We start from the raw sequence: 27,790 nt of genomic DNA on the forward strand, positions 1-27,790 counted from the left end.
AAACAATGGGGCTTTACACCTACAGGGTAGGCTGTAGGCCTGGTGCTCGAGCCCTAATGATAATAAAATAGAGGGGCGGTACTTCCGGTTTGCGGCTCAATAGAAGTCAATTAGGTGTTTTGTTTTGTTTTTTAACTAAAAAGTATTATAAGAAAAATATTGTCATTCTGGCGATTAGAAATATTTAAAATAATAATAATAATAATAATAATAATAATAATAATAATAATAATTTGAATGAAATAAAGTGAAGGGGTTTCCGGCTCAATAGAAGTCAATTAGATGTTTTTTTTAAAACTAAAAGTATTATAAGAAAAATATTATCATTCTGGCGATTAGAAATATTTTAAATAATAATTATAATAATTTGAATGAAATAAAGTGAAAGGGCGGTACTTCCGGTCTGCAGTTCAATAGAAGTCAATTCGGTGTTTTGTTTTGTTTTTAACTAAAAAGTGTTATAAGAAAATATTGTCATTATGGCGATTATAAATATGTAAAATAATAATAATAATTTGAATGAAATAAAGTGAAGGGGTGGTACTTCCGGTTCCCGGCTCAATAGAAGTCAATTAGGTGTTTTTAACTAAAAAGTATTATAAGAAAAAAATATTGTCATTCTGGCGATTAGAAATATTTAAAATAATCGTAATAATTTGAATGAAATAAAGTGAAGGGGCGGTACTTCCGGTTTGGGAGCGGATCAGTGCTGCGTCACAGCCTTGTGACTCCGCAGCCATGTTGGGTGAGAGGAAGCGTCCAGTCACCGCAGCAGATGTGTTTTTCCGTAACTGATAACGCTGGATATAAATTTGTTGCTCGGTCGCCTTCAGAGAGTGAATTTCTCTCGGACAGACCTCAACGCTGTGTTCGCGGTTTGACAGTGAAGCGGCGGAAGCAGGTGGGGTTTATTCTTCCGTGTCTGGTTTCCTTTAGGAAAATCACAGAAATGCAGGAGGAGATGAGCTTAGAGGCTGCAGCTGATTTATGCTTCACAGTCATCTTAATATAATAAAGTCTGTGACTCTGAGCTGCTTTAGGCACAGGATATATGGCATTAAACTTCTGCAGATATTTTCCTTTTTAAAGATTCATCTACATCTAGTATGTTAAAAAAAAGCCTTCTTTTTTTTTAAGTGTTTGTACTTGATATAATTCCATTAGGGACAAACAAATTCCCTGAAAAAAATTTATATTAAAAAAAATCTTATTTCCGCGTTTAAAATATCCCGAGAATCCTCAAGCTTTTCACATTCGTCACTGTGGATGTTTTTTTTAATGTTGTGACGTCACTGGCTTGGAGCCGCTTGATTTATTTATTGATATTTGTGGCAGCTCCAGCCTTAGCAACAGTGTTTGTGCCGAACGACCGTGTTTTGGCATTTGAAACTCTCTAATAATGGTAGTGTTGCTAAAAATAACAGCTCTGTCAATGTTCAAGCGTCCCTAACTGAGTCCTGTCCCCCCACCAAACCCTGCAGGTCAGCTGCCTTTCACTAATGATGCACCATTCCCAGAGTTCCCTTAACTCTTCCTGAGGATGAGTAGGAATCCCAGGATCTGTAAGTGGTTTGTAAAGTGAGTGATAACGAGCTGTTTGTGTCTGATCTTCAGATCTGGTCTGGACGACATGGCCTCTCGCAAAAAGGTGCTGCTTAAGGTGATCATCCTTGGTGATTCTGGGTAAGTCTCTCTCTCGCACACTCTCTCTTGCTCTCTCGCATGATTTTGGGTAAGTATATCTCTCGCTCTACATACACATGATTTTGGGTAAGTATCTCTAGCTTTCTCTCACTCTACATGCATGTGATTCTGGGTAACTCTTTCGTACACGCTCCGTCTCTCTTTCACGTGTGATTCTGGGTAGGTAATGTTTGCTTTCTCTCTCTCGATTCTGGGTAACTCTCACATTCTGTCTCTTACTCATGATTGAGTGAGTAACACTCATGTGATTCTGGGTAGGTAATGTGTGTTCTCTCTCTCTCTCATATATGAGAGTGATTCCATGCTTATGGGGACATGAACTTATTTTTAAAAATTCACCTAAAACCTTTTTTTTTTTTTTAACCATCAGGTCACAAAACATGTAATCTTTAATGAATGATATGTTAAAAGATAACTTTAATTTTCTGAGATGTAATAAAAACATTTATATGCCAAAGTCAGAACGTAACAAGTGTTGTGGACATATATATTCTCAATTTTAACAATGTAGAATTACTTTTTGAAACATAGGAAGGTGATGTTTTAGCAAATATAATTAATAAACATGTGCAGTAGAATAAACATACACATTCTTTCAATAAGATTAACATGGTATATAGCTAGATTGTCCATCTCGCGTCTGTTACAAATTACAGTCATAACAGAAGTAATGTAACAGACATCATTTTGGAACTCATAGGCTTGACTTTGGCATATAAATGTTTTTATTACATCTCAGAAAATTGGTTATCTTTTAACATATCATTCATTAAAGATTACATGTTTTGTGACCTGATGGTAAAAAAAAGAAATGGTTTTAGGTGAAGAAGTTCATGTCCCCATTTCAGTACCCATAAGCGTGGAATCATTGTGTGTATGTATGTATTTCTAGGTAACTTTCTCACATTTACTCTCACACTTGTATGATTTCTAGGTAACTCATACACTCTCTTTCACATGTGATTCTGGGTAACCTTTTTCACATTCTGTCTGTTAGGCCATGTACACATAGCCGGGTATTTTTAAAACTGACCCCCCCGGTTTATAAAAATGTTTTATCCACACCACCTCGTCTTCGAAAAAAATCCCTTCCACACATAACCGAACATCTGCGTTTTTCAATCACATTCATAAGCATTCCAAACCTGTAGATGGGATTATTTCCCCAAATCCTACCCCCTAATCACATCAGAATAGCCCTCTGTTGGCGTCACTTCCGCCTAAACATAAAACATGGCGCCAAGCTCATTCGTCTGGACAGACTCGGAGACAGAATTGCTTCTAAACACAATTTTGGAGTATAAGCTTCAAAAGACGCAAGAAAACATTGATTGGGAATCTTGTCAAAGCAAATATGTGGACATATTGACCTTGTTTTTGGAGCAGTAGTTGGGCTTCTAAAATTAAACCTGTAAATAGCACCTGCACAATAATTAACGCTTTCAAGGCACTACTCCGATCCATTACTCTTTGTCCATGCTTAATCTGGCTTCTGCAGTAAACAAAGGTCGCACGTTTGACGTCAGGGCAGATTTGTCGTCTTTTTTTTTTTTGGCGCAGATTGTGACGTTCTAAAATGCAAGACTCCGGTTATCTCTGCCTACACGAAAAGGCATACACGCAGTTTTCAAAAATCTTCACTTTGCCTGGAGTTTTTTAAAATATTCGTTTTTGATGTGTTTTCATGTGGATGACAGGCCAAAACGTAGAAAAATATCTTCGATTTAGCAGATACCCGGCTACGTGTGGACGGGGTCTTACTCATGATTAACATGTGATTCTGGGTAGGTAATGCACGCACTCATAAATAAAAAAAGAGATTCTGGGTAACTTTCTCATGTTTGCTCTCACACTCATGATTCTGGGTAACTCGCATTCTGTTATGATTCTGTGTATCTCTGTCACATGATTCTGGGTAATGCTTTCTCTCTGGGTAAGTATCTCTCCTGTCTCTCTCTCTCTCTCTCTCTCTCTCTCACAAACATGCCACACTACTACTTTCATGAGGAAATGGGCTTGTCACTAAAAAAAAAAAAGTGGCAGTTGATTTTAAATTAAGTCTTAGAAAGAGGATGAGTGTCTCTAAAGGCACCATGGAGCTTTACACTCTCTCGCTTGTTAAAGGGACAGTGTTTTTCAACCTAATCTCTTGCTACACCATGTGTCGCAATTACTGCAATCAATTTTATCACATTCTAATGTTCTTTAAAAAAAATCACTTTGCTTTTAAATACAATACAGTGATGGAACTCAAAGGGCAGTTGAGTTTTGTCAATAAAGGTTCAGCGATAGTCTGTGAATGTTGGAGAGTTGGGCAAAACTTCAGGATAACATCCCAACACTGATTCGTGCAATTCTGGTTAATTAGACATTCCTGGGAATTCCTGAAGCATGTTGATAACACGTTGATGTAACACGTGCACATTCCTTCTGAAGAGGGGGGGAAAAAAACCCCTGTATCTAAAGGAAGAGATTATAGGGTCACTCAATGAAACCTGCAGCCAAACTGCGACTGAAGAGCAACATTCCATCCAGGAAAAGGAGTTCTGTAGAATGAGTCCCATCAGACATGTGGGTCAAAAGATAACATCACATTTACTGTGTATATGTAACAAGGACACAAATAAGAATTTCAGTACATTAAAAAAAATTTAACTTTTTTTTTTTTTTTCCCCCAAGCCAGTAAGTGACTTTAACAGACAATTGAGTAATAAATTTGAACCAATCTGAAGATCTGTTAACTTGAATATTTCAAATGAATGAGTTTGTCTTTAGTCTCTGTAATGAATACATGTTGTGAAGGAAGCTGGGACTTGGTGTCTCCAGTTATCTTCAGAATGCTTGAATGAATCCCCAAGTCAAATTCAGACTGAAGTACCTTAAAGCTCGTAGGCAACAGTTTTCAATTTATGCACGCTTGAAACTGTTAAACCCTCTTTTTTTTTTTTTTTATTCTGGTCCAAAGAAGTATTAAGTAATTAAAATAAGTTGGTGCGGATCACAGCAAGTTTGTTTGATTTTTGTGACTACTTGGCGCGTGACGTCATTCAAGACAGACAAACCGCTTGAGTTGAGTCACTTGTGTTTACTTGCGTTGCCATTTGGCTTGAGTGCAGACGTGCGTTCGGGAATTTCCAAAGAAAACCCATGCCTTATTGTGCAATGGACTGTAACAACAGGACCGGTTCAGGAAGAAGTTTTTACCTTTTTCTGAGAGAGAAGAGACAGAGTGCAGTGGCTTTTTCCGGAAGAGAAGAGGCGGAGTGAGTGGGTTGGCTCTTTCCAAAAGAGGAGACAAGGTGGAGAGAGTGGATTGTGCACGTAAAGCCAGAGTTTTTTTTTTTTTTTTTTTTTCCCCAGAAGAGGTGGAGAAAGTAGATTGCTTGATTTTGTTTCACGCGCACAGTCAAAGAAGAAACGGAGCAGCAACGCTTTTTACTTTGGCTTGCAATTGACAAGTCAAGAGTCCTGAGGGATCCTGTACAATCATTGTGGAAATGAGACACAGGGATATTTCCTCGCTTAGAGTCGGCTATAAATGGTATAATGCCGCGGATGGCAGGCTAATGTGGCCTACCGGCGCACTGTCCAGTAATCGTTCCCTATATCCACTAGGGAGGGCGGTTTAATTATTCTTCAAAAGGGCTCTTATTTGGTATTATGATGAAAGTAGGAATTTATCATAACTACCAGGATAAATCGTTTGGGTGCGAGTCTTGTTGAGGTCCGGGGTCACCGCGATCAGAGTCGGCCGAGTCGCTGTCCGATTCCGAGGCCGCACGGTCAAACCAGTGAGCCACATTCACCGATTGCTTTGCAACGGCCATAGGGTCATACATGTGTGGTTTCTCCTCTCGATATTCAATTTGGAGAGTTCCTACTTCAAAATCACTATCAGACATTTTACACAACCTCTCACGACCAAAGTTCGTACACGTGTGCTCGGTTCGCAGGTAACCACAGAGCTGCTCCCAGTCTGTTTGGTTTGAATGACGTCATGACGACGGTCCCCTGGTGGTGAAAGTGCACATAAGCGAGATGGAAACAAACCTTCGGAAATTGGGCAAACCAGTATATTTTAGTCATTTTATTCAATTTTAGGGTGCAAATTGGACACTAGGAAGCTTAAGTTTGCTTTTTGGGTCGTTCTTCTAGAGAATAAAGTTGATATTCTACGTTTTGCCTATGGTCTTTAATAGGGTCCTGACATAGTATTGTGCAAAAGTCTTGGGGCCCTTTTTTCATACAATGTTCTAGGTTTCTATTTTATGATTTCTACATTATCGAGTCAGTACAAAAACACGAGTTCCAGATGTGTTTTCCAGCACAAAATTGAATGTTGCAGAGAAGTTTGTATCTGAGCAGCATATTCCATAAGAGCCCACTTTTCAGATTAAAAAAAAAAAAGGCTACTGGGTTTTGGTGCAAAATTTAAAGAAGAACTGAAGGCAATTTTTATTAATTCTATTTCTCTCACTTATAGGAATGCTTTTTTGATAGCCATTTTGTCACTGCTGTAGCAAGTTGAATGTTTGATCTGCTATGTAATATCAGTCCATATGTCAAAGCAATGGCCATAAACAAGATTCGGTGAGACCTGTGCGAGACGTCATAGGACGGAAGTAAAACGTACAGCGGAGATCAAAGTGAGCAACATCTGCCAACGTTGTCAAGACGCGCGTACCTTCTTTCGAATGCTGACGTAATCAAGCTGGAGGTTGTTTGATAGCATCAGGAAAGTTTGAGAAGTACATGGTAATTGTCATTTAAACTTGTTTTTGTGCGATATTTCGTTTGGAAAACAGTTTTCAAAGTGGTGGCGCTGACGCTTCACGTTTCGAAGTCTCGCACAAGTCTTGTGTGGATAGCGATGCCTGCCGTGGACCAAATTAACTAAATTCAACGTGGCTAAAAACCAAATAGGCCGATAAGTATATTTAATTGCAATTAGTTGCCAGTATGAGTCACGATGTAAGGTTACTAAAACCGAAAACATAATTGACTAACATGGTAAGAAATAAAGCAAGTTTAAAAATGACTTTGCTTCTCCTTTAAGAAGCAAGTGTGAGAGTGTCCAGAAGAACTGTGGCTGGTTCTGCAAGATGCTCAGTAAAACCTACAGCTCATTTTGTTATAAAACTGCACTCCTTGTACCTGAGACTACTATACCCCCCCCCCCCCCCAAGCCAGAGTTCTCACACCAAATATTGACTTGTCGCTTACTGTTTTTTGTTTTTCATTTCATTATTAAGTCTTATTTGGTCTCCAGCACTTCTATACATGTGCCCACGACTTTTGTACAGTACTGTATAATGACCTCCAAACCTTCTGGGGGGGGGGACTGGTAGTATTCAATGGTGAGAAATTGCTGCTTAAATTCATGTGTGAACATTTGCATAGTTCAGTGCCACACGAAAATGACCGAGTCTGCTGTACACTTTTTTTTTTCTAAATTTCCTGATTTCAAGAGCTGAACACAACAGTGGACACGACCCATGTTCATGTCTCCCAACATGCACATCTTTATTAAGCTTGAATGTAACCCATACAGACACTGTTACATACACAACTTTTGGAAGACCTCACACCCAAAATGGCCTCTGAACAATTTCCATGGATCAAGTAGCTTTTGTATTAAAATGGAAAGGGGAGGAGTTAAACATTGCTTTATTAGGTAAATAAAGCCCCAGTGTCCAGCGCCATGCCATAAAATTTATACTAAACTATCCTTCTAGAGACGTTACACACAGGGATGGGTTTGGACATTAATACCCTGTCCACACTAGGGATTTTGTACCGATACAAAACTACTTTCGTACCGCAACACCTGTCCACACTAGCAACTGTAGCAGTATAACTATCGGTACGAAACCCACAAATGTATGGGTTTCGTATCGGTACTGTAGCGCTTCACTGTAGTGTGGACAGATGAAGCGGCTCTGTATCGATACAAATATAATGCACATGTGCAATGAACTGGGCGGCACGGTGGTGTAGTGGTTAGCACTGTCGCCTCACAGCAAGAAGGTCCTGGGTTCGAGCCCCGTGGCCGGCGAGGGCCTTTCTGTGCGGAGTTTGCATGTTCTCCCCGTGTCCGCGTGGGTTTCCTCCGGGTGCTCCGGTTTCCCCCACAGTCCAAAGACATGCAGGTTAGGTTAACTGGTGACTCTAAATTGACCGTAGATGTGAGTGTGAATGGTTGTCCTGTGTCTATGTGTCAGCCCTGTGATGACCTGGCGACTTGTCCAGGGTGTACCCCGCCTTCCGCCCGTAGTCAGCTGGGATGGGCTCCAGCTTGCCTGCGACCCTGTAGAAGGATAAAGCGGCTACAGATAATGAGAGAGAGAGAGAGAGAGAGAGATGTGCAATGAACCATTCCTACATCTTCCGGGTTATTCATACAATACAATACGCACGTGCTTTCCAGCTGTAAATAAAATGTCAAAATGGCTCAAAACGACCGTGGAGCTACATGGAGCAAAGAAAGGGGGAGGGGGAGAAAGGAGGAGGAAAGGGAGATTCATTTTCTGTTTCTTTCTCAACTGCCTCGTGCATTTTATACGATTCGACTGAATAAATGACCACCAGAAATACACTGTACATTGTTTCATCCGCCATATTCTTGGAAGGAAGTTACTCGGTAACCACGGAAACATTTCACGCACACGCATTTCAACTACCGTGAAGGAGAACCGCAAACATTTCTCACTAGTGTGGACAGATGCACTAAACTGTACCGGTATACTTTGTATCGATACAGTTATACCACTTTCGTACCGGTATAAGTGTGAACACGGCAATAGATTCTCTTCTGTTTGAATTCTGAAGAGAAATGTCTGTCCTGGTTCCCTGTTGGTGGAATGACCTTCCCATTGAGGTCAGAACTGCTGACCACCTTTAAGTGCAGGCTGAAGACGTGCCTCTTCAGGTTGCACCTCTCCCCTGCGTCCCTGCCCACTGTGTAACCGCATGTCGATCTAGATCAACCAAGGCTGTGTACTGTCTAGCCTGCGGTTAGTCACTTAGTTTTATGTTTGTCTATTTGTTTTGTATGGCTGGTTTTGTTTCCTTGGTTGAGTGTTGGTATATCAACAGTATTTCACAAAGCATTATTCTGTCGCTTCATTTGGCACTAGGATGTTCTTCTCTAGAAGTTCAGCACATTCTTGTACCTGACTTTTGCATTTGTCGTACAGTGGTGCTTGAAGGTTTGTGAATCCTTTAGAAGTGTCTAGATTTTTGCGTAAGTGACCTAAAACAGAATTTCACACATCCTAAAAATAAGAACTGTTAAACAAATGAGACAAAAATATTAGATTTGGTCACTTATTGAGACGTGATCCAATATTGCATATCTGAGTGGCAAAGGTATGTGAACCTCTCAAATTAGCAGTTAATTTGAGGGTGAGATTAGTCAGGGGTTTTCAGTCAATGGGATGACAATCAGGTGTGAGTGGGCACCCAGTTTTATTTAAAGAACAGGGATCTATCAAAGTCTGATCTTCACAACATGTTTGTGGAAGTGGATCATGGCACGAGCAAAGATTTCTGAGGACCTCAGAAAAAGCATTGTGGATACTCATCAGGCTGGAAAAGGTTACAAAACCATCTGAGTTTGGACTCCACCAATCCACAGTCAGATTGTGTACAAATGGAGGAAATTCAAGACTATTGTTACCCTCCTCAGGAGTGGTCAACCAACAAAGATCACTCCAAGAGCAAGGTGTTGAATAGTCGGCAAGGTCACAAAGGACCCCAGGGTAACTTCTAGGCAACTGAAGGCCTCTCTCACATTGGCAGTTTGCTAAAGATAATGTGAACAAGCCAGAAGGCTATTGGGAAAATGTTTTGTGGATGGATGAGACCAAAATACAACTTTTTGGTTTAAATGAGCGGTATGTTTGGAGAAAGGAAAACGCTGCATTCCAGCATAAGAACCTTATCCCATCTGTGAAACATGGTGGTGGTAGTATCATGGTTTGGGCCTGTTTTGCTGCATCTGGGCCAGGATGGCTTGCCATCATTGATGGAACGATGAATTCTGAATGATCCCAGCGAATTCTAAAGGAAAATGTCAGGACATCTGTCCATGAACTGAATCTCAAGAGAAGGTGGGTCATGCAGCAAGACAACGACCCTAAGCACACAAGTTGTTCTACCTAAGAATGGCTAAAGAAGAATAGTGAATGTTTTGGAATGGCCAAGTCAAAGTCCTGACCTTAATCCAATCAATGTTGTGGAAGGACCTGAAGCGAGCAGTTCATGTGAGGAAACCCACCAACATCCCAGAGTTGAAGCTGTTCTGTACGGAGGAACGGGCTAAAATTCCTCCAAGCCGGTGTGCAGGACTGATCAAACGTTTAGTTGCAGTTATTGCTGCACAAGGGTCAAACCAGATATCGAAAGCAAAGGTTCACATACTTTTGCCACACTGATGTATATTTTTCTCACTTGTTTTAACTGGGTTCTTTTATCTACTTGTGTGAAACTGTTTTAGGTAGCTTATGCAGAAATATAGGAAGTTCTTGATCAACTCAAATTCTTGTGGTTTGTGTCACAGCTTTCAAAAATAAATTTTGCAGGTCAACTTTTAATCCTTTCACCACACAATGGCTTTAGATCACATGCACTGTAGCATGACTTCAGAACAGTAGTTTTGCCCATGTTCAAAGTACATGGGACGAGGCTTTACTTTCGTTTTTAATTTGCACAGTCAAAAGTAAAACTTGTTTCTAAGAGGGGGTTTTACTTTGTCATTCAGGAGTTCCCCAGGTTTTCCAGGTTTTTGTTCCACCAGTCTGTCTGGCTTTAGGTGTGGTTGGTATTTCCACAGTCAAGCCAAAGCCACAGTGTAGAAACTATCTTCTCTTCTGGGGCTTCATACATATTTTTTTTATATCCAGATATAACCAGATCAACTCCTGACTTCAGATTTGTGGTCTCAGTTATTGGGGGGGGGGGGGGGGGGGGGGGAGTTAAAAAAAAAAAATCAGCACTGCCAGAGCTGATTTGTTATTCAAATCCCAGGTTGGTGACTTGAATGAATCTGCAGTTTCTAATGCGTTTTCTTGACACAATCTCTTTTAGGCTAATAAACATTTTTGTATTCAAAGAAATGTACCGAAGCTTTGTAAGGAGATGTTTGTCCTTCCATCGCTGGAAAGTCTTCAGGAGTTTTTGCATCCTGGTTTCTCAGTAACATGACTAGCAGGGTTTACTTTTTCTTAAAGAAATGGGGCTGGAAAAGGATCAAGCGTGTTTCGTGGAGGTTCCATGACGAAATGGTTTTTAATAGTAAATTGTAATCACTGGTTATTTGCTGTAGTACAAGAGGAATAAAAGACTTCAAAACATGCTGGCTTATTCCTTCTCACATCAGAAAATTGCAGGGGCCTCCAGATGATCCTCCTCGGGTAGTTAAGGTTAAATTTAATGAGTAGCTGTTGAGTGAAGTTATGCTTTAACAGAACATAAATACCACCAGAGTGACGTTTCTGTTCCTGAGGAGAGGAATCGTATTCATTTTCCTCCTGCTTGTGTTGAGAATTTAAGCAATAATGCTCGGCTACGCTATTTGCCGAGTCATCACTGTTCAATCCCTGCTGATCGGTTTGTTTATGGTGGCCTGGCTAATTGTTTAGTGTAATGCTAGGTTGTCTTATAGATGAGGTAATGTGAATTTTCTTTTTTTTCAGGGTTGGAAAGACTTCGTTAATGAACCAGTATGTCAATAACAAGTTCAGCAACCAGTATAAGGCCACGATTGGCGCTGACTTTTTGACCAAAGAGGTGATGGTTGATGACCGGCTGGTCACCATGCAGGTTTGTTTTTCATCTTATTGCTGGTTTTGAAGATTTTCAGTTGCTAGACCTTTATTATTGTACTTGTGCATTACAGTACAATGAAATTGGTTGGCTGTCCTTTGCTGGTGTAAGTGGTATAAAAGAGAAACGGATCAATACTAAGATTCCAATACACACTTTTCAAAGTTTATATATAACTTTGATGGGTGTCCAATGTGTGTCTTCTGACTCAATTCATCAGCTAATTATGTATGCTGGATTTGTTAGGAAAAAGAAATCAAAATCCTTGTCCAGCTGTGGTTCTCCAGGATCTGTGATATAACTTTTTTTTTTTTTTTTTATATATAGTTAATTTAAACTTTAACTTTTTAATAAAACTGCACACTTGCACTATTCTGATTGCTTTCAGTAGTTAAAGGGTGACTTTTTTGGGTGGGGTTCATTTTAGTTATTCGAGCAGAGTGCACAAAGCCTTCAATGTTTTTCCAAGTCTGGCACCATAAACCGCTACGCTTACATAGCTTTGGATAAACAGCTAGTCTGACTGAATGGCAACAATTAAATTTAATGCTTCTAAATAAAGCAATTTGAAGTAGCTTTGTTTCATGTTACCAGTTTTGATGAACCCCATGGACTCTGAACAGATGAGACCTCATGATTGTCAGCCCTTGTAAAGATTAGTAAAATGGGTTGGGTTGGGGGAGCCATGTTTTGGTGAAGTTGCTTCATCTTGCACTGAAAGTGAAGTCCAACCTTTAATAGAAAATCTATTCAAAGGGGGAAAAACAAATCCCTCAAGTTTTCAATCACATGCCACTACTGGCACTCCTGAGTCTTCAGCATTTAAGGTTGGAGATGCAGGGCATCGGAGTCCATTCCGCTTTACACAATCTCTCCAGATCTTCCAGGGTCCTCAGCTCTCTTGCGCGCTCTCGCTTTCATCTGAGGACTGAGATGGCCAGGGCAGAAGCTTGATTCTGTGCTCAGCAAGTCACTTTGTTGATTTGGACATTGGATCATTGTCCTGCTGGAAGATCCAATGATGACCCAGTTTTAGTTTCCTGGTAGAGGAGCCAGATTTTGATTTAATGTCCTGGTGTTTCATGGAGTCCATGATGCCGTGCACCCTAACAAGGTTTCCAGGGCCTCTGAAGGAACAGCCTCCAAACATCACAGAACCTCGATCATATTTTACAGTTGGGATTGGGTTCTTTTTCATTATAGTCATCCTCCTTTTTACACCAAACCCATCTGAGCGTTTCTTGCCAATAAAGCTCCTTTTTGTTTTCATCAGACCAGAGAACACTGCAGCATTTCACAAAACTTGGGTGTTTAGGTTTGTGGTAAACTGACAGACTTTCCTCCCCGGCAAGCCTTCTGAATAATCTGGCATGGAGGTGGTGTCCGGAGGTTTGAGATTTGGAAACCCCAAGATTTGACGTTCTTGTAATTCACCAACAGTGATCCTTGAAGGGGTGTGGGTTTTTTTTCTCTTGCTCCTCTTACCCTCACTGTATGTGGGAGCAAAATAAACTTGGCTCCTCTTCCAGGCAAGTTTGTTCCGGTTGGTGTCCACGTTTTATTTTTTTTAAATCACCATTCCCTGACTCATGGTCAACACACTACTTCATTTGATTTGTGTGTTCTCTCATCTTTCCCATGTTAGACAACTAAGGGAATTTGGTCTCAGTCTCGTATTTGTTCCCCAGTTAATCAGGAAGTCATGGATTACAGCTTGAAAGTTCCTCCACACTCCAATCAACTCAAATGCACAATTTTAAATGGGGAACATGCTTCAATTATGTTTTACTATAATTTCCAGAGGTGCCAGTAATGGTGGTGCACACAGTTGTGTTGAAGGTAATTATTTCTTGACGAGGGATTTGGTTTTCCTCTGAAATTTTTCAAATAAAGGTTGGATTCCCCCCCTCCAGTGTGAGATGAAGCAACTTCACCAAAAGGTGAATTTATTTTTTTGAAACTTTGAGGGGGGCAATAATCATGGAGGGCTTTGTACATCTATTTTGAATTTGTTAATCTTTTAAAGTGTCTTCTATTGTGGCTCTGTTGGCAGGTCATGAATCTGACCAGAGAAGGTGCATGAAATGAAAAGGTTAAACCTTCCTTCCTTTCCGAGCCAATGTCTCAACTCGAGTCTTATAGCCAGGCTCTGGTCTGATGAGCTGTATTCAGCTAAATTTCCATAAACAAATGTGATTGGCTAAACGGAGTATCTATGACCGAAGCTGCACTAGTTTGTGTGTAGAAAACTAGTCCCTGAACTTGTGTACTCAAATTCTTTGCTGGGCCTGCAAGTAGAGGTCAGAAGTCCACCAGTTAATGATCGTTTTCTGTTGTCAGAGACGAGTAATTTAACCTTTACAAGTATTTATGGCATCTACAGTCTTATTTGGAAGTCTAAACTTGGTATGTAACAACTCATGATTTGGTTCAGTATATTGGGTTCAATTTTCCTGCAATATCTTTTTTTGAAGAAATATTAAATGAAATTCAAAGAATAAAGTTAAATTTAACTTTCTGTATAACTGCGTATTTACACATACTTGTAAAGGTTGGAGTAACATAACTTCATTAAACTTATTTTAAAGGTTAACATTTGTACTTCCTCTAATCCCTTTTTCTTTCAGCAGTCTGTAAAGGGAGCTCTCTTGTTAAATCTGTTTGTACAGTTAATCACACAGCAGCTCGTTCCCATTTTACATCTCTTTTCATGGCAATGAAGCTCTGTTACTTCCACTTACAGTGAAGTCATGTGTATTCCTGCTATTGTACCTTGTTTAGCCAACAGAGGGCAGAATGATGTAATTACAGCTAGGAAAAACGAATTACTCAGCCTGATCACAGTTCACTTTCGAATCATAAACTTGTGATTTCCTGTCACACGATATATTGTTGTGTGCCTATTATATAAACTTGTTGTAATGCACTAAAAAGCATGATACTGACTTGCATGTTAGAAGCCTCCTTAAAATCCTGTTCATTGATCTTGTGTCTGGAGATAATGTATCTGAAATACGTTTGTTTAGCAGCTTTATCAGCATCTCCAAATATCAGTAAAGGTCAATGTGAACACTAAGGTATTTCTGATATAGCTGCATGTTTCTTTTGGGTATGAGCCTTGCGTAAGACTTGTCAAGCTATAAAATTGCAAGCTCCAAGTCCCCAAGTGACAAATGTTGAGGTGGCAGTTTTGTTGTCATAGTTCCTTAGTCACCGTCTTGTTTTGGAAACCAGCCACATGCCTTTTTCTCATTTAATCACGCAAGGCAGACCGTATTGACTGACTTGTTTTGGAGATCAGGCATCTCAAAATTCCTAATTATCTTGATCTTGTGTCATAAGCAGAGTGAGCGAGTGGCCCTTTACTCACTTTGAGCTGTGATCAGCAGGCTCTGATAGACTCTCAGAGCTGTGAAATTCTGCAGATTTGATCACTCGTACCATTTTTTTGGGGGGGGGCAGTGGGGTACTCTAATGGTTGGGGACTGTAATTGCTGACGAGTACATTGTTTACTGGATGGGGGGGATCTAATGCCAGGCGTCTCGTGTGTGTATACATACGATATCGTAGACTGACACGGCACCATTTCTTAGCATTTTCAGATTACTCTCCAAATGTGTTGACAATATAGCTTGCGATAAAGTGACAAGTTTATTTGGTATGGCCGTGTCGTGGAGAGACCTTGTACAGAGGGAGGATGGTGATTAATGACTATATATGAAAAAAGTAGACAAGGAAAACAGTATAAAGAATCTGTGGAATTGGCATCGACTGACTGGAATTTAAAGTCGGAAACAAACCTCTTTATGAACATATCTGAAAGATCAAGGAAGCAGGCGAGGCGTACTGCATGTTATGCCATCAGGATGTCAAATACGGATCAGGAGGAAGAACATGCTTGGCCAATCATGTGCAGGGAAAGAAACTCGCGGAACTGGTGAAATTAAAGCTGTCAAATTGGATTACCAGGTATTTATCTTTTATCTGATCATGCATGTTTGTGTAACTTATTTTTAATTTGCCACGCTGATCGTCATAAATGCCTTTAGCATGATCTCGCAGGTTTTATTTAGTAGTGCGAGTTATCTTCGGATTTAACTTTTTTCCACAGCCCTGCACGCTATATTCACTGGAACCTGTGGAGTCAAACCTAGTCAGTGTCCTCACAAGCCCAGTGTATTTGCAATGTCTCTCATATGCCTGCCAGGTGACTTCCTGGTTTTGTAAGAACAAATTTGGTGCATGAGTGCTGTGCCATGAAATGCTGATCCTTGTCTGATGGAAAGTGCGTGACTCGCTAACCTGTGTAAAAGGGCTGTAATGGGACCAAAAAGGGAAGTACAGGCAGAAGAGTGCTTGGTTCATCTCTTGTTATTTTTATTTTATTTATTTTTTTAAATATGGGCACGCTAGAGCTGTAACTGAATAAATCATCCAGAATGTTGTAAACGGATACAAATTCTCCCCAACAGGGCCTCTGGATTAGAGTTGTGTGCACGGGGACTGGGTTTTGTTCATATTCAGGCACATGCTGTCGGATATGAAGTTTGCAGGATTTTTTTTTTTTTAATATCTGGTTTGTTTAGCTTATCTTAAGAAATGGAACTAATGGCCCTTTTCCACTACCCTTTTTCAGCTCACTTCAGCCCGACACGGCTCGCGTTTCGACTATCTAAGAACAGCACAACTCGGCTCGCTTCAGCCCTGCTCAGCCCCCAAAACTCGCACGGTTTTGGAGTGGGGCTGAAGCGAGCCGAGTGGGGCTAGGGGCGTGAAGAGACACTCCCCTGTGCACTGATTGGTGAGGAGTGTCCTCACATGCCCCCACACGCCCCGCGAGCACGCTGGGATCTGTAAACCCGGAAGAAGGAGAATCACGAATTACGAGAATTTCTGAAGCCTTATGCGCCTCGCCTCATCTATATGCTCTTGCCAGTATCTGTTGTCGGTGACAACAAGCCACAGCACCAAGACCAGCAACACTAACGACACCATGTCCTCCATGTTTATTGTTTACTATCCGGGTCGTGAGACTACCGCTTAAAAGCTCACGGTCACTGTTTGCGCCGCCTAACGACATCACGTGACGTCCACCCACTTTCGCTAACTCCACCCAATGTGTCCACCCACTTCCAGCCAGCACGGTTGTAATCGAAATGCAGCCCCCCTCAGCTCGACACGGCACGGCTCAGCCCGACTCAGCCGCGTTGGTAGTGGAAAAGTGGCATAATTGAACTGACTTAAGCCGCACCCACTTTGGGTTTAAAGCTGGATACAGGCACAAGTGTTTGGAGCAGTAAGTATATACAGTAAGCCCTCAGTATTCGCAGGGGTTAGGGACCCAACATGGCCGCGAATAAGCCAAAATCGCAAATACTTGTAATCCCCCCCCCCCCCCCCCCCCCCCCCCCGTAGTGACGAGCCACTGCTGCAAAAGTCTACCCTTCCTTTAGCATATCAATTAGTTCTACGTTCTCCTGCGGCGTCATTACCTTCTTCTGGCGCTTAGGTTCCTTGGCAGGAGCCTTAGAAGATGCAGAGCGTTTAGGAGCCATTGTAGGGCATAAAAATTATTCAAAAATACCAAGAACGCACAACATGTGAACAGGTCTGAACTACGGGAACCGCGAGACTGTACTGTACAATGCGCTCATTCGTATCAGCCAATGAGCAGCAGCCCGCCATTCAAACTTCAGCCAATAGCGAGCGAGCATTCGGCTCCAAGAATGTAGCAGTGCGTAAACGTTCGATATGTTCGCCGCAAATGACCGCGAATGGCTGAGATTTCCGTGAATGTATAGGAGATGTTCTATGTAATTCCGTGAACATGTGAATTCGCAAATACTGAACCGCAAATAGGCGGGGATCTACTGTAGTGGTAATGCATTTTAATGCACTGTCGTATACAAACCTTTTTGCAGTTTGTATGAATTCATGAACGCTGGATGTACTTTGGTGTAGTCAGGTCCGGGGATCTACAAAGCATGATCGTTTTGTGTGTGGATGTGTGCGCCGCCTTACAGTGGTGGAAATCACAACCCATTGTGTTCCTATTGCATTTTAGGGAATAGTGGGTATTTAAAATAAACCAGGTTCTGACCTTATCGACTGATTTTAGCCATATTATTAAAGAAACCTATTCATTCAAGTAGAAATGTATTTAAAATATATTAACTAGGACAAATTAAACTCCAGCCATTAGGATTGCTGCTCTGTCAGACAGTCGTGCAGGCTTGAATTTACATGGGCATTTTAAACTAGTAAACACCAGAATTACTTTAATTAGGTCTATATACGCATGTATGTGTCCCCAAATGAATTGTTTTATTGGTGGGGGGAGTTTAATCAGTCTTATGCATTCATATGTAATGTTGCTATAACTATGAAATACCTTATTCTATTATAGGAACTGTACAAATTATTTAAAACCCAAATATGAATTGTGCCGGTTAGTTTCATTTGTACACAAACTGACTTTTTTAATAGCTGGATGCTTTAATCTGTGACTGCTTGGGTCAGCTGATTGTTGATGCTTGTATTGCCAAGAGTGGAGGTGCAGTGTGCCCTCTGGTGGTTAAACTGCAGTGGTTGAAAAATCCATCCTCCAACTTTTGTTTCATTTTGTCATTGGCAATTATAAATGCTGATACTGATTTTAGTGGCAATTGGCTTATATTGGCACCAATTTATCAGGCCCTTCACTGGTTTGACTGGTTACTTGAATTGAACTGGACATGATAAACTTCAATAACCATAAACACAACTTGGACCTAATGTGCACTACCGGTGTAATGTTCTGGAGTTACTCTCTGGTGCTTATAAATATTGTAAACATTTTTAAATAATGAGCTTCCAGTATGAGTAACTGGATTATGTTCCTAATTGCGTTATCAGGTGGGTCTATGGATGGACTTCATCCACTTTTCTTACTGTGTTGATAGATTTGGGACACAGCCGGACAGGAGCGTTTTCAGTCTTTGGGCGTGGCATTCTATAGGGGCGCTGACTGCTGTGTGCTGGTCTACGATGTCACATCTCCAAACACCTTTAAGACTCTGGACAGCTGGAGGGATGAGTTCCTGATCCAAGCTAGCCCTCGCGACCCTGAGAACTTCCCGTTCGTCGTGCTGGGAAACAAGATCGACTTGGAGAACAGACAGGTCAGTGTGGGCTCCAGAGGAATGATGTTTTATAGTCAAACGCGTTCCTTTTAGGTTCTGGAAATGAAGAATTTTACTGGTTTCATTTTGCTGGACTTTATTTATACATGCTGCTCGCTGATTACAGTTGTGACAATTCTAGTCTAGTGTTTAACTCAAAGATGGTCTTTTTTTTCATCTAGAGTTGGAAAAATCTAAATTTTGGTTAATTTAAAAAAAAAAAAGCACTTGAAATGAGGTGTATGGTCACTTCATTACATATGCTCCTTACATAGGGTATAACATAATGGCATTATTTAACACTGTTGGTTCTACAGCACCATTAAGCCAGTATCTCAGTGGGCTGCGACAGTTTGTGACAAATTGCGAACATCATTCGAAAGTGTTTTGAAACATTTGCAGGGTTTCTCGATTTCCTCGCATGAGTTGCGAAGTGTTACTCCTTCGTTGCTGAAACTTTGAACATGTTCAAAAAAATTCGTGCGACAATTTCTCTCCAAATAGCCGCAAATACGTCGGTGTCGCAAACCCTTCTCAAGTCCGTTTCTATAACCCTTCCGTGCCTGCCGAGGGAAAGCCAGGCTGCAACAGCCTGCGATTAGTTGGAGACGCAATTGCGGTAAAATATGCGAATATCAAATCCGTGTGATTCCAAGTGAAAATTGCTGTTAGTTTGCATATTTTATCGCAGTAGTCGTGGGCTGTCGCAGCTCAGTGAGATGTTCCACACACAAGGTGTAGCATATGTAGACAATAGACCCCTTCGCATGTTTGTAAACAAACCGACCGTTGCCAGGATGCGTGCGCAGCTTGGACTCAAACAATGGCGCTGCCCATAGACCGGCATTATGAGCTGTCAGATTATGCAAAACAATTGTCATTACAAGATCGAGTGCTACATAAATAAGTTAACTCTAACAAGTGGACGTCGCCTACCGGATCCGTATTTAATTAAAGAGTGGACGGACGATGTTAGTAAGTTCCCTGGTATACAATGGCCAGATATATACTCGTACCTTATTGACAAGACTTCAGTGTACACCCACGAAAAACTTCATGCCTACAAGTCTTTAGACGCATATGATTTGTGCTGGCATGTACAGAACGTGTTACACTGAAATTGATAACTTCTGTGCTCTGAAGTCAAAAATCTTACCAAGTCAGCGTCAAGGTCAGAAGGTTGCCATGTATGAAGCCTGGGTGGTATACAAGAAGCTGGAAGGCTATGTTTTGACAGTCAATTGCACATGTATGGCAGGGTAAGTAATCTACTGTATCGAGCAAGTTGTCTCCTACAAACAAAATTGCATGCAAAGCTAAGTTAACATGCTAACAATTTTCATTACATTGTGTAACTATGACCCAGCTAATCAAACAAACATTACCAAAGTATTTTGCTACATCAATAAACGAAGACTAGAAAGAATAAAAAAAAAAAAGATTTAATAAATAGCCTGATCTTACCTGTGATGAAGTGGGCGCTGCAAACCCGCGCATAGTGCTTTCATCCCAGTCTACACATTTGATGGCTTGTAGTCATAGATGTTGGTGCTTTTTTGGAATGGGTGAGATCCTGCTGGAATTCTGTACATTTTAACCCCATCACTGCTACGATTCTGACACCCGACAACACAACTAGGCATTTCTTCCAAACGTTTCTTCTCGTCTCTACCGTCGCGGAGTCTTTTTTGGGTCCAGGCTGCGCGTGCAATTTCCTCTTGCGTATGAATGACGTTTACTGCGAAGGGGTTTATAGGAAACACTTTGCAGTGTGTGGTGGTGTCTTCGTTTCCCGAAGCAAGGCAGTAGCCTGTCGGTGTTGTAACAATAGCACATGAGCATTACAATCACCAGAATGGCGAATTGTGATCTCATGATACGAACATTTGATAACGAGATCAAAGGTACACAAGAACGAATGGTGAAGCCACGGTCATCGTGTTGTAAGAATGAGTCTAACGATAGTGAAACTTCGTAGCCAATCAGCACTTATCCTGATCAAGTTCGATTACCTGTTCTACTTGATAAACTTCAGAACCAGAAACGAAATAAGAGAAACTTCATAGTATCGGAAGATAATTGGCAGATAAAAAGAAACGAAATTCACCTCCTGGTTCGTCAAGGCTACTGATTCGATATCAAGTGGTGTTTATTTTAAGAAAATTGACCTTTTTCATTATCACAGCTTTTGTTTGGTCCTTCTGAAAGGTTAAGGGTTTTTTAGCGGATATATTGAAAAGCTGACTTCAAACTTCTAGTCACTTTAATTTTATTTTAGTCTTTACACTAGACTTGTGAAACAATGTGTTCATTAGTACTAAATGATGCTTCTAAGGCAATTCATGAACAGGTGCCTTCTTGCTATTTTGAATATTTTACTGCATTTTTTTTTTAACAAAATGCAGTAAACAAAACACTACAAGCCCTGATGCTGCTTGCAAGAGATGAGGTGAATATAATTGTGTGCCATAGCCTATTTACTGTATGGACATGGTATCGGAAAACAAATTTATTTATAAGCAGTAGCCATGTGTACCCACAGGGTACCTATTTTTAATTCATGAGGACAATTGGTTGATTTTATTTATGGGTCTCGATTAGTATGAGACTGTAATTAGATTTTCAGTGATGACTTGCTGTAGGTGGATAATTAAGGTGTTAATTTGTATTGTCCGTGTTTTAAGGTGGGGTTTACATTAGACCGTATCAGCGGATCATCAGATTAACGTTTTTAAAACGATTAGCATGCACACAGCAACACCAATACACAATTAGCGTGCACACAGCAACACCAATACACGGATACGCTCGGCTCCGCAGGCATCCTGCGCTCCAAATCACTCCGCCCTGAACAGCGAGTGCCCTCTGGAGGGTGTGCACTCCGGCCCTGCGCAGCTCACAGAGCGCGCGAGTGAAGCGCATGAGCAGTGATTCGGGACTGAGCCGCTGTGTGTGTGATCCCAGCGCATATCACTTACCACTTGCAAGTGGAAGGATGGCAAGCCCTAAAGACAATCGTAACTACACAATGGGCAGTATTTGCATCAGTATTTGCAGTATTTTCATACTTTTTAATGAAAGGTGATACAAGGCGGAAGTCCGTGCCGTTTTTCAGCAGTCGCATCACATGACCAACACCAGCGAATCAGGAAGGTGGATGTCAGTGACGTTGTCCAATGACGACGCCAGCTAGAGCTCAGCACAGCGTATCCGCGTATTCTCAATGTTTACACAGCACCGGACCAGACACGATCTGGATTGAATACGTGGACCCTGGCGGATTCCCGTTTCCAGGCATTTTAATGTAAACGGACAGTGCATCGCGAAGAAAACGAGACAGATACGGTCTAATGTAAACTTGGCCAAAGACAGCACAATTTTCACCTTCTTTGGTTTCTAGTATATTAATACTTGGCGTAATGCTGCTGCTCACGTTAGACTTTTTCTTTCTTGGGAATCCTAAAACAATGGGTGCTTTGGAAGTGTTCATGTATTATTGCGGTCGTTATTCATACTGTCGTCTTTGGGAGACCATTAGAAGGAAAAAGAAAATAGAATCAATGAAAAGGGTATGACCTTGGTTAAACAAGCTGTTATGGAGACAGCAGGAGGTCTGAAAACTCACTATACTTGCAAATGCTACAGGATTTAACGATTTACCGAAGGGTGAAGTAAATCTCACTGAAGTGGAGGTTTTTTTTTTTTTAAATCACCTGTGCATTTGTGCTAAAACTTTTCAAACTTCAAAAGCAGTATGCAAATGTGAGACACACAGACTTGTCCCTTATCTACACCAACTCACACATACTTTGTTTTGAAATGGATAAAATAAATTTCAACTCCACCTTTTAAATGGTTTTAGACCAAACTTCGTAGCATCTTTAGTGCTTTTTAGGAACAGCATTTCATTTCTTTTGTAATTCTTCGCTTCCAGTGACTGAGTTGGCAGCCATTTTGCTGAGTTGCTCAAGGTGATTATCAAGAAATTTCTTGACTAATCAGCGTGCGTGATTAGTATAAACACGCAGGTGATTTTTCTATAATGTATGAAATTTACCTCACCTACGTCAACCTCTCAATCGGACTCCAACAATACTCCTCCAGATGTCACAATCCTTCTTTGAGCTCTCCGAACATCTGTCTTTTTGTCCAGAGTCTTTCAGTGAAGTAGCTACAGAAGTTTTGTCTTCTGCCTTTATTCACCTTCCTGAATTTGGGCTGCCACAGAACAAGTTGTGATGCTATCTCCATCTTGTGTCTGATGCCATTTCCAGCAAATCCAAGTCTGTGTTGTCTAACTTTCTCACCCATGTGGTGGGTCCCCATAAAGCTCATCATTTGTCATGTGTTGCTGCCATGATGCATTGAGAACCATCCTCAGTATTTTGGTATGTGCTGTCTAACAACCTTTCAAAAGCATTGAGTGTCCAAATTTCCTCACCATACAGAAAGGACTACTGTACCCAGAAATGGTCTGATCTTTGACTGATGGTCCCCCCCCCCCCCCCCCCAAATATCGCTCAGTTTGTGATGTGCTTTCCTTGTGTGAGCCAAGATACTTCAGAATCATCACTTCTTTCCTTGCTTGCAGCTTCTAACTCCATGCTTGTCAGAAGTTCCTGTGCCTTGGCCTCTAAATTGTGCTTCACTCCCTCAATGAGCCTTCATGGTGCAAGAATATGGGCTGCTGATTGTTTAGGCCAACCCATTTTGGTTGGGTTGCAAGAGAGGGTCTAAAATTGGTTATACTTGATTTGGTATCTTGATGGTCTTTGCAGTCATTGAGGATGGTAGCCCCTGTAGTTGATGTCTAGACGGCCTTTCTTAGGTAGCGGAACGATGTCGATTTGGTAGACCACTGATCCAATTTGAATCGTTGATTGGCAAACAGCAAGGTGACGTCAGCTCTTGGGCCACTGTTATAACATTTTTAAAACCATTAGCAGCTGAAGTGAATAACACTTCATTCCAATGGCATCTCCAAGTTGTGTTGGAAGCAGGAGAAATGGGCAAGCGTAAGGATCTTGGAGGCTTTAACAAGGGCCAAATTGTGACGGCTGAATGACCTGGGTCTGAGCATCTCCAAAATGGCACATCTTGTGGGGTGTTCCCAGTATGCAGTAGTTAGTACCTACCAAAAGTGGTCCAAGGAAGGATAACCAGTGACAGGGTCATGGGTGTTGAAGGCTCATTGATTTTTTGCATGGGGTACAACTGATATCCCAGAGAAGAGCTACTGTGGCATATACTGCTCAAAAAGTTGCTTACTAACAGGTGTTGGCACACCTTTTGTGGTATAGTAGTGTCCGCTTGATGAGGTGGCAGTGTCTTATTGGTGTCTGCACCTGTTGACAGTTCAGAAAGTTATGCATTGGCTGTATAACTGTTGTAGATCTTGGCACTGACCAGTCATCATTCTTCCACCTTGGAGATGTTTTGCTACAGTGGAGTTTTTCACAAAAGCTGTTGCTCTACAATAGCCTGAGCCAAGATGATAAATGAGCTGTATGCTTCTACATTTGTGACGGAATTGATCCACTCGATCAAGCTGTAGTCCACCTGCCTCTCCATGCCACTTATCAAATGTGCATGTCCAGAGTTTCCTCATCTTTTTCTGACAGCTAGTGTTGGTCACTTTGAATTCACAGAGAACAATCTTGCATCAGTTTACTCTTTTGGTGGTAGCTGTAGATAGTGTTGTCTTTCCCAAAGTGTCTGAAGTCTCCGATTAACAAGACTGTTTAGGCACCTGACTAACTGCCCTTGCTAAAGTTTGATGGTGTTCCTCAACTTCATCTCCTTCCATGGGTGAATAGTGAGCTTTGATTGCAGAATTATTGCTTAAGTTTGCAGTCAATATCCTTTTTGATGGTTTTAAAGACATTTGAGTGTATTTGTAGCATTCTGGTCTAGCAGGAAACCAACTCCACCAGATGCTGCATTTTGGTTATTTCACCAAGCACTTCCTGTAGTTGGTGTGCATCTCTTGAGTGCTTCAGCTGGAGTCTGATCATGGACAATTTTGTGATTGATTACTCCAAGCACCTTCAGCAAGTGTTGAAACCTGGTTGGCTAGTTGAAGTTTTTCTTTCAGAGTTGGAATGTTCATTGACTGTGTGGTTTACAATCTGGTAAATCCCTTCCATTTGGATTTACCTGACCTTGGTGATTCCATTTTCATTCATGGTCACTTAATATCCAGTTGTATCAGGATGTGAATGTTTTAGGGGCTTTAACCCTAGTGCTGGGAGTATTATGGCAAAGTCTAGTGCACTTTTGCATTGGGTGCTACTTCATCTGATAGCTGTAGTCTCTCCCTAACTGGGAGGATTGATTTTGATCAAGCACAATGTGAATTTGGAACATCGGTTTATTGGTCATGTCCCTTTCATGCAACTCCCCTGCATTCCAAGAGTTTGAGTATTGGTGTTGGACTATTCTTGGTCTGGCCTCTTACCTTTGACTTGTCGGGCTTGGGTGGCCCTACCAGGGGCATTTGTTCCTGCAGGATCATTGAGGCAAACAAGGTGGTAGTCCATGGGGGGGGGGTTTAATATTTAGAGAACTTGGAGATCTATAAAGAAGTTTGTGATCCAGTCTAACATTCATGGCAGAGAATTGTATTCTAGAGGAGATGGGCAATATTTTATAGGAGTAGTGTTTTATGATCTAATTTGAATTGGGCGAGTTTGTTGACCCAGGGCCTTTTGTCTTGAGCAGGTTACTACAAAGCGAGCCCAGGCATGGTGTCAAAGCAAGAACAGCATCCCTTATTTTGAGACCAGTGCCAAAGAAGCGATCAACGTGGACCAGGCTTTCCAGACTATTGCTCGCAATGCACTCAAACAGGTACAGACACAAAGAAGCATGCGCACAGAGCATGTAACACCTTTCTATAACACAGTACTATGTTGGGGTAAATGAGAAGCATGCATTACTCTGCAGCCTTTGGAAACAGTGCATTTGTATCCTGTTCTTTCCATTGGTTGTAGCGGTTTTGTTCCTTTTCATTAGTGTAACCATGTATCGGAATGAAGTCATCAATCCTCTCTTCCATTTACGTTGAGTTCAGTTCCTCACGTCTCAAGCGGATTCCAATCTATACATCCCGGTCCAGTCTGATTCAAATCGGTCTCTCCAATCTAACTCCTCCAAATTACCCATCCTGAGCCATCTATCCTTCCTTGTCCAGTGATGTTTCATTCAGTCCGGTCCTGTTCCAACCCAAAATGCCATCAAAATCAAATCCGATTAAAATGCTGTGCTAATCCAGTCCATCCACTCCAATTCCAGGCCAGCCTAATCCTATCAAATTGCAATCCATCCCAATTATATCCAGTTCTAATCTCTTTAACAAATTGTCCATCCTAATCCAATTCCAGTCTCTATCCCAACGGAGTTAAATTTTGCCCCTTTTCCACCAAAGCAGTTCCAGGGCTGGTTCGGGGCCGGTGCTTAGTTTGGAACCGGGTTTTCTGTTTCCACTGACAGAACTGGCTCTGGGGCCAGAAAAACCAGTTCCAGGCTAGCACCAACTCTCTGCTGGGCCAGAGGAAAGAACCGCTTACGTCAGCGGGGGGGACGGAGTTGTTAAGACCAACAACAATAAGACCGCGAAAGATCGCCATTTTTAAGTGACGAGAAGCCGCAGCTGTACAAACCCGAAGTCACTTATTATTGTTGCTGCTGCTTCCATGTTTTTGCTTCGATATCTGCACCAAGGTTTATGCAAACGTAGCGACGTAACTGACGTGTCTTCCCTTAGCACCGCGAGCTATGGAAAAGCAAACTGGTTCTCAGCTGGCTCGCAAGTTGAACGAGTTGTGAACCAGCACCAGCCCTGGAACTGATTTGGTGGAAAAGGGGTATCCGAGTCCATCCATCACATTCCCATTCTAATCTAATTCCTGTCATAGTATCACTTTCTATCTATCCCACCCCTTTCATCCAGAAACCATGAACTATCTCTGGAACAAAGTGCATCAATATTGGCTAACTTCTTGAGCCAGATAACTTAACCTGTTTTAATCAGCCCTTCTCATTCCATCCTCCAGGAGACAGAGGTGGAGCCGTACGATTTTCCTGACCAGATCAAGCTGAAAGACAACAAACCTCCTGCCTCAAACGACAGCTGCAGCTGCTGAGGGAGGAAAACGAAGCTAATGGCAAGGAGGGACGACAGTGATCAAGCAGAGACCGGGGCAGGGGGGGGGAATAAATGCAGCTATCACCACCACCACCCTTGCCATGTTTGTCTCCTCTTCTTCCTGCAAGACCTCCAGGATTTGAAGATCATGTGATGACATCCCTTTCTTTCAAAGTCCCATGCAACACCTGGCATCATGAAGCTACTTCAAGGAAGCGGGAGAGAACAACGTTCCTGCAGCATAGCGAACCTTTTAAGAACAACTCCAGCTCTCAGTATCACTACTCTGTCAAAGACTCACTATGCCCTTTTTCCCCTTAAGCTTTTTTTTTTTTTTTTTTCCAGATCATTGTGCCTTTTGGTTCTACACTATTCCATGTGTCTATGTATTTCGATGTTGATCATGCATTCCCTACTGTATAAAGTCCACCAGTGATAGACATGCATGTCATGAATATATGAAAGGCAATCGAGGACTCTGAATACTGGCTTAACCATGAGGTTGCTTAATAATGTACCGAATGTGGTGCGAATGGTGTTCACTAACAATCCTAGCCACCTGCGATCACGTTACACAATTTTGACTTGTACACTAGAGGATTTTGCATTTACTTACTTGATGCTGATGCTTTAAACTTGGTGACACTATCAGGCGATCCGGTGCATTTAGTTTAGGAAAAAACACGTAGAAGTGAGTCACACGAGAGGAAAAGCGGAAGCACAGAACTTTACCTGCAGCCAAGTCTTTTCATTCATTGCTTCTCCTTTCATGTCTTTGTACATTTACATATTGTACTTGTATTAATATATACACCTTATATCAGAGAACTTGTTTTATATTCCAGGATGAATATGGCTTAAACAAGAGTTTAAAAAAAAAAACTTTGGCCAAATGTGCCGTTGTAACTTGGTAGTGTATATTCTAAACCAAATAAAGATACATTTACAACCAGA

The 27,790-nt window shown here is 41.4% G+C and overlaps 1 protein-coding gene across 1 annotated transcript; it reads left to right on the forward strand.

The window, feature by feature from the left end:
* The first annotated feature begins 724 nt into the window (after positions 1 to 724).
* rab7b (RAB7b, member RAS oncogene family) lies at positions 725 to 27,790 on the forward strand. Its single transcript, XM_060931320.1, has 6 exons — positions 725 to 901; positions 1,615 to 1,683; positions 11,400 to 11,526; positions 18,472 to 18,690; positions 25,411 to 25,539; positions 26,745 to 27,790. Exons 2-6 carry the CDS (start codon positions 1,631 to 1,633, stop codon positions 26,832 to 26,834), a joined length of 618 nt encoding a protein of 205 aa, XP_060787303.1. The 5' UTR covers positions 725 to 901; positions 1,615 to 1,630; the 3' UTR covers positions 26,835 to 27,790.

Source organism: Neoarius graeffei, chromosome 10 (assembly GCF_027579695.1).
Source record: "Neoarius graeffei isolate fNeoGra1 chromosome 10, fNeoGra1.pri, whole genome shotgun sequence".
Taxonomy (NCBI): domain Eukaryota; kingdom Metazoa; phylum Chordata; class Actinopteri; order Siluriformes; family Ariidae; genus Neoarius; species Neoarius graeffei.

Coding starts and splice junctions, on each gene's coding strand:
- rab7b (XM_060931320.1), top strand. CDS start 1,631: ATGGCCTCTCGCAAAAAGGTGCTGCTTAAGGTGATCATCCTTGGTGAT. Junction 11,527..18,471: donor ACCGGCTGGTCACCATGCAG/GTTTGTTTTTCA, acceptor CTGTGTTGATAG/ATTTGGGACACAGCCGGACA. Junction 18,691..25,410: donor TCGACTTGGAGAACAGACAG/GTCAGTGTGGGC, acceptor TGTCTTGAGCAG/GTTACTACAAAGCGAGCCCA.